The sequence below is a fragment of the Lytechinus variegatus genome, chromosome 2, assembly GCF_018143015.1.
Source record: "Lytechinus variegatus isolate NC3 chromosome 2, Lvar_3.0, whole genome shotgun sequence".
NCBI lineage: Eukaryota > Metazoa > Echinodermata > Echinoidea > Temnopleuroida > Toxopneustidae > Lytechinus > Lytechinus variegatus.
Window position 1 is genome coordinate 9,761,640 of NC_054741.1, and position 13,976 is coordinate 9,775,615.

Consider the following 13,976-nt stretch of genomic DNA (forward strand, 5'->3'; position numbering starts at 1 on the left):
CCATCAAAATATAATGTACCACTGTCAAAATCTACTTTGAATGCAAGGGGGGGGGGGATTTCCCCCTGAACATGTAGAATTACTATTGTTGCATCTTACATTTATTGTAATTCAATCAAGTGCTCTTATTTGAAATAAGTCTGTATTTCATTTCACACAAAAGAAATAGTTCAGAATTAATTCATTAATCATTATATAAGTTCAGAAACATTCCACAGAATTGGCAAAATTGAATAAACTGTCAGAGTAAAGAAAACTTTACTTTTATTATAAAAAAAAAGAAAAATTCTTTACAAGATGAGCAATTGTAACTGAGCACACGTGTTACATTTGGTCTTCAATTTTCTGGATATGATTCTATGTGAATATGTAACCTATGCAAATAACATATCTCTCGTCCAAATTTACTATTCATTTTTAGATTTATCAATGTGAATGTCTTGTCAGTTTCTTTCGGAAAGTAATTCATGTAGATCAAGATCAACTCACCTTCAAGATTTTGATCACACACTTTTCATTGCTGGTGATATTAACTGCCTCAAAGACCTCACTGTACTTCCCCCTTCCCAGCTTCCTGACGATCTGATAGTCATCCTGTTGCCTGCAACAACATTGGAAGAAAAAGAAAAGAACGGCCATTAAGGCGATGATGCAACCCTTGATTGCAGAGGACATGGTCCCTTCCACCCCCACAATGTGTACATGGAGAGGATAAATGACACTGCAACAGACAAGTCACAGAGAGCAGGAGTTGGCTCTCACGGACACAGACTGTTCACTCTTAATCGAATAGACATTCATACATGTATATCCAGTCTGGAGGCAGTACCGTATCTTGTACTGTATGTGTTTTAATGACTGGTAGGGTGCCTGCATCTAGCATATCTGAGGAATCTGCATCACAGAGTGATGGGGGTCGACAGGGAGTATCATCAGATGGGGCCATGTTTTGCCTGGGCTTACATCTCTTGCTTAATTGATCATTGACCTCTGGTCCATCCAGAATGTTAACTGGGTATATGATACATACAAGCTTGTCCTGTGCGAAAACAAGGTTACAGTCTGAAGTTACCAGTGCTGGCAGAGTTTAATATCACTCACAAGATGGTCCCTGGAAGTGCAGCTTTCCTTTAACATGCCCGTTAAATCCAGTAAACTCTAAATATACACCATTCTCTAAATACATCAACACATGGATGACATGTGATGTGAGGGCAATGGTGGATAGTAGAAATAGGTAGAGAATAGTATGTAAAGTATATGATGTCACATAAATGAGTTGGCTACAATCTGACATTGCAAGGGGGAAAATAAATCCATCCATGTATTCTTTTTCTCTTGTAACATACATTTATTAAGGGGATATTGGTTCAGGTGACTGGATTGTACTAGGGTGGGTGGAACTAATCAGCATAGAAGACAATTCGTTGTGTCAGTGCACCACACTTCAGCGCACCTGGCCAGTGCAAAAAAGCCCTTAACTGCCCTTTATGTTCAGACACAACAAATTGAGGATGAGTTTTTCCTTTTTTATATCATAAAAATTGAATAGATAAGCACTTTTCTTGCATATTGTAAAGTTACATCACCCCCCCCCCCACCAATTTTAGAATTCTAACTGAAATTTTAGATATCAATTACACTGTAGCCTATCTCTAAATTTGTTCAACTCACAATTTAAAAATCCCAGATTTTTTTTGTGGGGAGGGGGTGGAAGGTCAGGGATCCTTGAAGAAAGTGTTGTGTTTGATAGCAAAAAAAAAAAAAAAAAAAAATCAAGCACTAATAAAAAAAAGTGCTTTCAATTATCAATTGTTGAAAAACAAGTCATGCTTAATTGCATTTTTGTCTGTGAACAGGCCTCAGAAAAATCTTTAAATGGAATTCTCAATTCTTCAGTAAATACCTGCTAACCTTTGAAACCTGGGAAATTATGATTTTCATGTACATGTACTCAAACAGGGCTAAAATAAGCTCTCTAGATAATGTAGTCCTACTGTAGCCTACTCCACTTTCAGAAACTGATCGCATTGATCATGTACATTTGGAACACTTCTACTTCCGAGAAAACAACAAATGACACAGCCTGCTGCAAGTGAGGGGGTTTCCAAGAGACTAACCTCTTTCTTAAAGGTCGGGTAAACAAGGGGAAAGCTGACAGGTGAGATGAGCATATGCACTAAACATGAACTCAGAGAGTACCATTGATTTGACATCCCATGATATTGTGAAGTTGTGAAGGTATTTAAGGGAGACGCATCACAATTCACATATCACCTCATCAAATTATACAAAATAATTAATTTTACACTGTACATTTACAGATTTTTGGGAGGTACATGTATGCACTGTGCAGATAGAATGAGACGGACCATTATGATCACCATACTGAAGTTTTTTTTTGGGGGGGGTACGGGGTAGTAGTTAAATATTTCATACATAGTCATGTATTTAAAGAGTGCAAAGTACATACGATTTGACTACAAATAAACATTGAAGGAAAAAAAATTGAAGAAAACATTCTTTAAAAACCATTGTTTTTAAACAGGAAAAGAATTAGGGTACAAGTCTTATAGAAAAAAGGTACATACATATAAAAAGAAAACAAATTGGCCTACATCATACGGCCTATATACGTACAAACATGTACTGTAGATAGAATACAGAAAATCAACACATAAGGATTGATCTACAACCCTTTTTCATACAAAAATTGGTCTGACATGTAGCACAAGATTGGAAACATACAAGAATTTAATGCCTACATGTACTGTACATCAGGCACATAGGCCTTCATACATTATACTGACTACATCAAATGCACAACAATGAATCTCGTTGCCTTTAGTAGCTTCTATATGTAAGGTCTTTGCTTGGACTTTGGGTATGCTTTGACTCAGATAAGCCATATGATCTTTTAAGTCATCTACCCATGATTAATATTGAAGGCATGCACATAGCTGCGACAGTAAGTACGGCTGGTCGACGCTTGTTACAAATACAATGCTACAAATTAATACCACTGATACTTGCCTCAGTATCATTCATTACATGTTTGGCAGATATTGGAGAATGAAGACAACTGAATAGTCAAAAGCACACCAACAGAAAGGATACAATCAATTGAACAATAAGTCTGACTGAGAGTCTTCAGCAAAACATGTACACTGAATGTAAATATGAGATACTTCTACATGTATTCAGGTTACAAAACAGGAGACAAAACATGTGTGAGACATACACACATATTTATGTACAAGTTTTCCTTTATGCATGTGAATTTTTTTAGTAAATATGGAAATATTTTAAACAATGACTGGCTGGACAGCAGATAATATTCAATTCACTGTGTGGTAAACACACAAATATCTGCAATCCATAAGGCATAATTTCACACAAATTCATTCATTCAAACATGCACATACATGTAGATGTTTAGAATACAATTGCTCAACTAGGAAACGAATTGTCAAAACAATTTTATCTGTGTCATCTCAACATTCTTTCTTGGATGGGGAATGCTGGTGGCCATAATCACAACACTGTATAAATAACAGTGCACAAATCTGTATGTTCATGTACATTACATGTACAATTGGCTGTAAAAAGTGTTGTTCTTACAGAAATCAAATTTGGTACCGGTGATAAATGTAGATGTAACAGAGCATTGGTAAAGTACAATAATTGTTATTCAACATCTGTCAAATGGAGACAATCTGAAAGATCATCTATTTTGAATAATAAATGAACATTTGATTTAGTATATTTCCCATCTATGTAATTTTCTTAGACAAAAAAGTGTGACATGTAGGTCTACGTCTTACACGAAGCAGATTATCTTATTGTTTGTAACAATCATGGGATTTCAAAAGAAATATCTACAATTATTTTTGACTCTGAGTATCCGAATTTCATCATAACAAAAACTATAGGGGGGAAAATAGGGCCTACATAAAATCCCTTGAAATTTTGTATAATGCAGTACAAAACAAGTGGAATGCCTCTGGCCGTCTCACCTGCATCACGCGGTTCAATATAGCAGCAGTGCTGACTTTGAATACTACTCTAACTCGCACAAGATGTTCAGTGATACATGGTTACTCTTATGTCCACTTTTTATGAACTAGACCAATAAACTTAGAGATATGATGGTTATTCAACAAAAAACCAACATGGCCAAAGTTCATTGACCTTACATGACCTTTGACCTTGATCATGTGACCTGAAACTCGAACAGGATGTTCAGTGATACTTGATTACTCTTATGTACAAGTTTCATGAATCAGATCCATAAACTTTCAAAGTTATGATGGTAATTCAACAGATACACCCAATTCAGCCAAAGTTCATTGACCTTTGACCTTGGTCATGTGACCTGAAACGCGCACAGGATGTTCAGTGATACTTGATTACTCTAATGTACAAGTTTAATGAACTAGACCAATAAACTTTCAAAGTTATGATGGTAATTCAACAGATACCCCCGATTCGGCCAAAGTTCATTGACCATAAATGACCTTTGACCTTAATCATGAGACCTGAAACTTGCACAAAATTTTCAGTGATGCTTGATTACTATTATGTCCAAGTTTCATGAATCAGATCCATAAACTTTCAAAGTTATGATGGGAATTCAACAGATATCCCCAATTCGGCCAAAGTTCATTGACCCTAAATGACCTTTGACCTTGGTCATGTGACGTGAAACTCATGCAGGATGTTCAGTGATACTTGATTAACCTTATGTCCAAGTTTCATGAACTAGGTCCATATATTTTCTAAGTTATGATGACATTTCAAAAACTTAACCTCAGGTTAAGATTTCGATGTTGATTCCTCCAACATGGTCTAAGTTCATTGACCCTAAATGACCTTTGACCTTGGTCATGTGACATGAAACTCTAATAGGATGTTCAGTAATACTTGATTAACCTTATGGCCAAGTTTTATTAACTAGGTCCATATAGTTTCTAAGTTATGACGTCATTTCAAAAACTTAACCTCAGGTTAAGATTTGATGTTGACGCCGCCGCCGCCGCCGTCACCGCCGCCGTCGGAAAAGCGGCGCCTATAGTCTCACTTTGCTTCGCAGGTGAGACAATAAAACTGACAATCTTAATATGAATTATGCTAATTGATATTCAAACAAATGATTTATTTGTTAAAGTGTGCAATGTAGCAACATCACATTATACACATAATGAATCACCCCACTTTTATCAGATCAATACTAACTGCTTCATAGTCAATCTATTCGTATTTTATCATCCTTTTATCACGGATGTGAATTTGAGAATGGTGTCATTCTTTGGCGACTACCAGACAAGTTTAGAGGCCGACAGGCCAGGGTTTTTTTAATTACACTGATAAGGGCACCTGGCATTCACCCAGCCAATAATTCTACATGTTCATGTATTGCAGTCTATCTATACCGTGCATCCAACAAAAAAGGAAATCCGTTAGAGATAGATTTCACAATTATTAATTATGTTTGTACCATAAATTTGATAAGAATGGAATCTCATCTTTAATTCGAGACAATTAGCAAATCGTTCATGCATGGCGGATTACAAACAATAAATATTAAGGCATATCAGAAACTATTTGTGCAAAAACTCACGTGTGAATCTGTACATACACTCTCTTTTCAGGGATCAGCAGACCTTCATTTTTGAGGAGCGCGATCGCGCCGGCACTCCTACTGCGCTCCTAAAAAAAAAAGGAGAGCAAAAAATCGCGCTCCTAAAAAAAAAATTCACATTTTACATCTTTAAATCCATGAAATGGCCATCTATTTTCCATAATTCCTTGAAATTATTTTGATTTAGTTGAAAACTATCAGAAAAATGAAGAATATTCATCTCTTTCCCCGACTCTGATTTGAATTTAAACTTGGTAAATATTGTAGTCCCATTTGTAGATTTTCATGGCAACACGATGTTAAGAAAAATCTACAATTTATCATGCATGTATTGAATTGATTTGAGCTCAAGGAGAGCGATTCTGAGGAGCTCAATTGAGCTCCTCAAAAAAATAAGGAGAGCAATTTATCGAGCTCCACAAAATTATAAACGTAAAGGACTGGATCAGTGAGAGAAACTTAAAGAATACAAAAGAAATCCTATTGAGCTAATCGCCAAATAAGCAGTCTTCTCACCATGAACCAATCTTGTTCAATTGTTCTGCCCAAATTGGTTTTGACATTAATATTTCAAACTTGTCTTGTTCAGTAATGCATGAAGTGTTTGTTTCATGTTAAGACATCAAAATTAAGTAGAATGATTGAATTGTATGACAATGTAATTGAAATACCGGGTATCACAAAACATTTGGATTTGAAGAAAAAAGACATGGGAATCCCGGTTTCCTTTTTTCTAGGATGCACTTTTGTAGATCTATGTGTTCAGTGAAATTTGTATATTGTACAATTGTAAAGTTTGCATACAATTTTCTTATATAATTCTGAATCTAAATTGTTAGATTATGCATCTACAATGTATGATCAATTTAGAAGAAATCTAAATGTACATGTAGATAGAATACATATGTACGTTAATTCTATTTTGTTTTGACCATATTTCATCTATAATAACTGCATGTATTTCTCCCCAAAGCCCCCTCCCCACCCCCCCCCAAATATCTTCAATTTGCTATTTTTGAGTCGGGTTTATTGACACCTCTCCCAAGTTTATTTTCCTCTCAAATGTGCTAATCACTGACTCATTATTCCAATCCATTTCAATATATCTTTTGAAAATGTTGAATAAGCCATTGCGATTGGCCAAATGGAACATGGCTTTAATCATACAGGCAATAGGCCCATTACCAGGGGCCATATGAATACATGTAGTTAATAGGAAAGATGCTCATTGCTCTGGCTATCCAAGGCATACAGGTAAAACAAAGTGTAGAAATTCAATTGTACTTAACACGTTACACAAAATTTTATTTTCATGATGGTATGGATAGTCCCAACTTAATTGCTGAAACTAGACAATCGCTCACCAATGCTTGCTTGGTATGCACGCAGTACATGTAGTGAAGATCTTTGATAGGAAGAATAAGATAGGGATCCCTGACTTCTACAGTATTTCTACTAGGTTTTGATTTTACTTAAAGTTTTGCAGAAAGCAGGTAAAGGGCAGTTTGTCCTGTTCTCTCTACATCTAGATCTACTGAAGATTTAAACATAGTAACCAAAAGCAATGGACCTGGGGGTGTTTCATGAAAGTTGTCAGTGCTGAATAAATTGTCAAAGCTGACAATTTCAGTGAAATCCTTGGTTTTGATTGGCTGAGAGGTACTAACTTCTGTTACCATGGCAACTGTCAGAGAAAGACAAGTTGTCAGTGCTCACTTCATGAAACGGTCCCCACAAGGACTCTGTACAACAAGAAAACTGATAGTAAAGCACAACTACATATACAATAATACAGTGAACCATTGTTCATTAGCATTTATTGAAGGCCTAACTATTAACTCTACATGTAGCTTTAATAGGCAATACCGGTAATTTATTCATCAAAGATCTACACTACAGGTACACGAAGGTGTAGCATTTGGCCAATTTTGCATTTTAAAACATGAACAGGTACTGCTTTAATATTCAAAAACATTTGTGTGGAAACTTACATGTACATGTAGTTTACCATCAATCATTTGCTGGATTATTCAAAGAACCCTTTTTGTGTTACACAAATATGCATATCTTTGCTTGTACATCAATTATTTACTGGATTTGCTGGAAATGTTCAGTTCTATCAGCCCCCAGTCATACTGAATAACGACATGTAACTTGTAATATCATCATTTTGAACTATTTAGAACATTGCCACATTTTTTCTAAACTTGTACAACTTGTAATAAAATTCGATTTCGTCTTACTATGGCAACAATACAAACATAATTGATTCTTCATGGTTCATGAAATACTTCAAAATATCAATGTAACAATGGTAAATGATGGATATATCCCAATGTCAGAGTACAGCCTTTTTAGAAGATAATTTTCATGCCCTTCTAAGCTGGCAAGACCACAGCATCTCATGAAGCATACAGCGGTTTTTTTACCAACAAATTTGCTCTCAGCAAATTAGATGCAAGGATCAGTAGCTTGTAATGCAGCAGTTGTCTACTTGCTTCATGAAATGCACCCTGGGACAAAGACATTGGCTGTTGCAGATGCAGAAATATTGTGCAGTTAAAATCAGATTGCTTTTAAAGATTTGAATTTTAGTATTAAGAAAATAAAAAATTGAATAACAGTTTACCTTCATTTTTTTTAAATTTACACTGAATTTGAAAAAAAATGTCATAGAGGGGAACTTTGCCCCTTTGACATTATTTTCTTTTTAACATTTCATCTTCCATGACAGCTGACAAGCTAGATGTCCTGCTCCTGGCTACTTTTTAATCATCATGCTGCAGGACATGACAAGTGTACATGATGCATGCAATCACAAAACAGCAAGGATTCTTTCACTATAAAGCCCTGAACTTTGGGGCCAGGGGGCATGGCTATCTCCATGCAAAGTCAAGGTTTCCCCAACGCATAAAAATTTGCAAGTATGTACATGTAGGCCAAGTCCATTAATACAAATTCAGGGGGCCGTTTCATAAAGCTGTTTGTAAGTTAAGAGCGACTTTAAGAACGACTGGTGATCCTTTCTTACGCGCTAAACCATCGCCTATGAATATACCATTTACAACAAGACAGGATCACCAGTCGTTCTGAAAGTCACTCTTAACTTACGAATAGCTTAATGAAACACCCAACAGGTCTGTTTTTTTAACACTTCAAATGAAAAATGAACATACATGTAGACCTACATGTACACGTTTATGTAGCTGGAAGAAGCGAATCCTTTCATGTCTTTGCTAATGCTATGTACGTAGAGGGCCCAACACTGAAATGCCCGTAACGCTGGCCTGCCTAATGCGTAACGTTGAGACACTGTCATGTCAACACTATCATGTTAAAAGATGATTAGGCCTAGACGTAGACCCCATTTCTGCTAACATGTCATCTCATTAGTTCTTATAAATTGAATTTGTAATGCACCACTGAAAGGCAATCACTGCAACCACCCTGCCTTTGGGGAATCTACATGTAGATCTATGCAGGATTGCAGTACATGTACACAACAAACATTTTAAAAATTCTTTGAAATATATCATTTTTGTAACCCAAAATACTTATTTCCATATAGTTGTGATTATTTTTCATTAGTACCTTGGGGATCATTTTTTTTTATTATTCAAGAGAGCACTCAAACAAAACTCTAATTTTGAGCATTTTTGTGGAGGCTCTCTGTTGGTATTTGGTTGAAAGTAAAATTGCACGAAAACTGTCATTCAACAATAAAGTCTAACTTTATTCTATAACACATGATAAAGAGAATTAAATTTACTTCACATCAAAGTTATATGATGAATAGTAGTACTGGAAACTGACAGTGTAAAAAAAAGGAAACATAAATTTGTCCCCAGGAACAAGAGAAAATAAGCCAAACATTGCCAACCTTATAATACATGTGACTGGTCCAGACGATCGATTTTAATCAGCCGTTTGGAGAAGTTACATGTAACGAGCAAAGTTTTGATTTTTACTAGTACAAAATGTTAGGCAATATTATAGAGAACAAAAATGAAGAATAACAGATCATTAAAGTAATTAAAGATAAAATACTAAAATGCTTCAAAATTGACAAAAGACAAAGATGTGTCAGAAACGTTGACACCCCACCCACATCATTCATACTGTACATGCTAAGGGAAATAAAGTTTAAAATGAAAGTTTTCAATTCATTCAATAAGTTACGCATAAAAGTACCACTTTTACTAGTAGTACCGTTAGTTACACATCAATCAATATCAACCCCTTGCCTTGGTTGCCTATGCCTTGATTTAAATTAGCTTGAACTTTGTGAAAAGCATTTCTTACCCCCATTCAACAACATGTGATTCATAGTCCCAGTATTCTCTAGGTCTATGAGAGTTGACGTCAGCATAAACCCTCGCCCTGCTCATGCTGGCCATCTTGGAGTTCGGCTTGTTTTCTACAAAATTCGCCAGGCTGGAACATACAGCACTGTGCCCACACAAAGTTGGCACAAATGAAAATGGACTGAATGGGTGGTGACCTCCTCGGCCAGTAGGGCTTGGATTGACCCCAAGAAAATGTGAATAGCTTGAAACAGGTACAAATGTACTCCTTCTGAGAAGCCTCCAAGCTCCTCGAGAAGCACGAATTATCGGTTGACGCCAAATTTCGACCAAATTAAGGAAGAATATTCAGAAACACGCCCTTCTTTACTCCAGACTTTGTGCACAAAACTTGTCACTCATTACGGCCTCGTGCTGGAGCACTACACAGCCACATATCCATGCAATAGTCAATGGGCCTGGTGCGCTCTTTTGAGAACTGCAAATTTATTTCACACCCCGCCTTTCACTGCCTGATCATTTTACCACTTTTCGAGTCGAATACAATGATGTAACCCGTTGCTGTTCACGAGAAATACCTCAAAAATTAAGGGTTGATTTATCAATAAATATACACAAACTACTGTTCTTCAACTAAGTTTCACATCCAATATTGTCATAGAATTTCCCGGCTTCTCGCAAGATGGCGAAAGATGACCTCTCACAGCAGAACCACCATTATTTTATCAGCGCAGCGTGAATGCGCGCGTCGCGCCCGCCCGCCCGCCCGCCCGCGCGCGCCATGGCCAGCGCGAGCGCGATAGTTAGACGCACACACAGTACAGTACAATGCTGCAGAAAACATACACACGCACCGTTCAGGTTCCATCATAGAGATGTACATGTTCCATCATAGAGATGTACATCTCTATGGGTTCCATCCATATCGGATCGCCAGCTAGCTCCAGAGAATCATGAAACACCATTCTGAAATGTCTCCCTCTAGGCTCTACTCATGAAGGAAAACCAATTTTGCGGTCTTTTTTATTTTAAAAAGAATAATAATAATACATGTAAAAAAATATATATGTATACCTATACTGCAAAACTGCAGGCTCCATGGTGGAACATGTATCGTAAAACTTGCCGGGGGGGGGGGGGGGGCGATGGCAATAGTCGCCGAATAGTCGCCCCCTAAAAAGTCACTAAACTGGAAAAAAAAGGATGGGGAAAGGAAATGCGAAGTGTAAAAGGTAAGAAAGTTTTTTTTGTGCAGGATATTTGGGGTATATTTTTCAGCTCAATAGAATATTTACAAACAAAAACGAAACACAACCTTTCTCTTTCTAAATTCATATACAAGTTATTTATTTCTGAGAAATTATTTCTCCTTTGTTTCTCTACCCCACTTTTTCCACCTCGGCTATAAGACTAGTGTATTTCTTGCCAGCAAGTTTAAAAAATATACAAAGATCTGACCCGAATGTAATTAAGTCCAGTGACAGGTCGATCTATGAATAGGCAATTATAAAGCGCCATCTATCTAGAAATATTCTATTCCGAGGCGCGTTGTTATTTATTACCCCGGCTTTAGCTTGAGCTGCCTTTCAGCGCTCATGCATTCAAGGAATTAGTCATGTCGGGTAACCCATTCACCTCACTTGGATTGAGTGTAGCACAACGTGGATAAATTTCTTGCTGAAGGAAATTACGCATGGGATTCGAATCTAGACCCTCTGTTTCAAAGTCAGAAAACGCGTCCGCTAGACCACATCGCTCCACGGATAATTATGATCAGTGGCGTACCGTGGGTCAGCATAGTCCAGATTGGACCTTGTTGCTTGGAAATGCCCTTTCCCAAAAGCTAACATAGAGGGCACATGTCTCCCAATCTCTAATCAGCGACAATCCACTCATCTTCGCTCCCCACTTGGTGGGCATTTCCAAACAACAAGGTCCAATCTGGACTATAGGGTCAGCACGGCATTGAGGGGGCACCAACAAAAATTTTGAGTCACCTAGTGAGCGCGCTAACCAGGTATACTGACCTAATAGTGATATGTATCTCACTGAACATATAATGCGAGCGCGAAGCGCGAGCTGAATTTTTGTACAACCCCAAACAGGGACATTTTAAGGACTATATTGTAGGAATCCATTAAGAGTATACATAATCTCACCATAGTCATCTAATGCGAGTGACAAGTGCACTCTGATGTTAGAAAAAAATTACATCTAAACACATGAGTGCACTTTTTGTCGTCATTGTAATCATGATTATCATACGCATCTTACTAATCAAATATTGCGAGCGCGAAGCGCGACCTGGAAATTTACTTAATTCAGAACTGAAGAGAGGAATTCTAAGGCTTGTTTGAAGGAATTTACGAAGACCATGTGTATTTCGCGAACCAAATGATGCGAGCGCGAAGCACAAGCAGACAATTTTTGATATTCAGATCAGAAAAAGTTACATTTTAAGAAATGATTTTAGGAATTCATGAAGAGCAGACATATATCAGCAATCCACTAATGCGAACGTAAGCACGGACAGGAAGTGTTTTATATTAATAATTTAAAATGGGGCAACCACTTTAAGTAGTCATGAAAGAGAAGAATATGTTACTACATAAAACAATTATAATTCGAAGTGCGAGGAAATATATTTGGTGTATTTCGACTTAAAAACGGGATGTTTTAGTAAAGCGAGATTATATATCGCGTTAAACAGACAATGCGAGCGCCAAGAACAATGAAGACATGTGCCCTGAACAAAATTATGTTTCATAAAGTTGTGATTTTTTTTAAAAGTAATATAACCTAACATAATCATAATATAACATTTTAATGAACAATTTTCTTCTTTCCCTTTCTCCCTCTTTTTCTCCTTTTCCTCATTTTTTGCCAGCCGATGGGGGGGGGCTTTGTATACGCGGTTATGTCCAAAAGGTAAATTGCCAATTCGTCTACTGCCATCCCGTCCACTCTAACCTTCATTTTGTCTAATGCCATTTCGTCTATCAACATTTCGTCTACCACCCATTTCGTCCAGTCACCAATTCGTCCAATAGCCATTTGGTCTAATCATCAGTTCGTCTATAACCATTTCGTCTACAACCATTATTTTCGTCTACCACCCATTTAGTATAATTACATTTAGGCTAATGCCAACTCGTCCATTAATTAAGTTCGTCCGATGTTCATTTAGTCCAATAGCCATGTCGGCTATAATATTAGTTGGCACAATATCCAAATCGTTTACTTATCAACTCGTCCAATTTTCAGCTCGCGCTCGCACTGTTTTATTTTTTGAAGTACCTATATCCTAAATTATGCTTTCCATACTGTGTTCAGGCCGCACCTTAAACATTTTTTTTATCTTGCGCTGCGCGCTTGCATTTTTATATAATTGACATATCATAAACAATTCGACTCGCGCTTCGTATCGATTGTTATAAATGATTTAACAATCATACATCATGTTTGTAATATCAAAAAGTTTCCTGAATATATATTATAGGCCTATTGATTAATAAAATACATAATGCCGCTCAAAGTGTTTTTTTTTTCATTTCTTGGAAGGGGAAGTCCTGTAAACACAGTCACTTCTTAGCTTTATTTTTATAAATCAACCTAAATATATAATAATCTCATAAGCCCTCGTGCGAGTGCGAAGCGCCAGCTTAAAATTTTGAATAATTTTTTCCTGAAATATGAAGTTCTGATCAATGTTTGCGATCCTGTACAGGATGTGTATGTGACTAAAATAAAAACAAACAGGATTGTTTAATATAATGTCTGGTCTAATCGAAAAGGGACCTGTTATAAGGACTGATTGCAGTAACCCTTGAAGACGATACATATCTTTATCAATCAAATAATGCGAGCACGATGTGCGAGCAGAATTTTTTTAATACTCAGATATAAAAAATTATAATTTAAACTAAAGTCTTGAAAGTAGTAGAATATTAATGATTGGACGAAATGATGATTGGCGAGCAGAAATTTTTTAATATTCTGATCTGAAACGGGATAATGTAAGCTGTAGTCAG

At 36.7% G+C, this 13,976-nt stretch overlaps 1 protein-coding gene across 3 annotated transcripts in view; it reads right to left on the minus strand.

Annotated features, from left to right (window-relative positions):
• LOC121407264 (casein kinase II subunit alpha-like) overlaps positions 1-10,681 on the minus strand; it is a 37,958-nt gene extending 27,277 nt beyond the window's left edge. For all 3 annotated transcript variants that reach the window (XR_005968898.1, XM_041598243.1, XM_041598242.1), the window contains exons 1-2: positions 9,944-10,681; positions 490-601 (exon numbers count right to left, since the gene is read on the minus strand). Coding sequence is in view for 2 of the 3 variants with exons in the window: in XM_041598243.1 (XP_041454177.1) it covers positions 490-601; positions 9,944-10,038 (207 nt within the window). In the remaining variant the exon portion in view is untranslated. The remainder of the gene's footprint in view (positions 1-489; positions 602-9,943) is intronic.
• Positions 10,682-13,976: the final 3,295 nt, after the last annotated feature.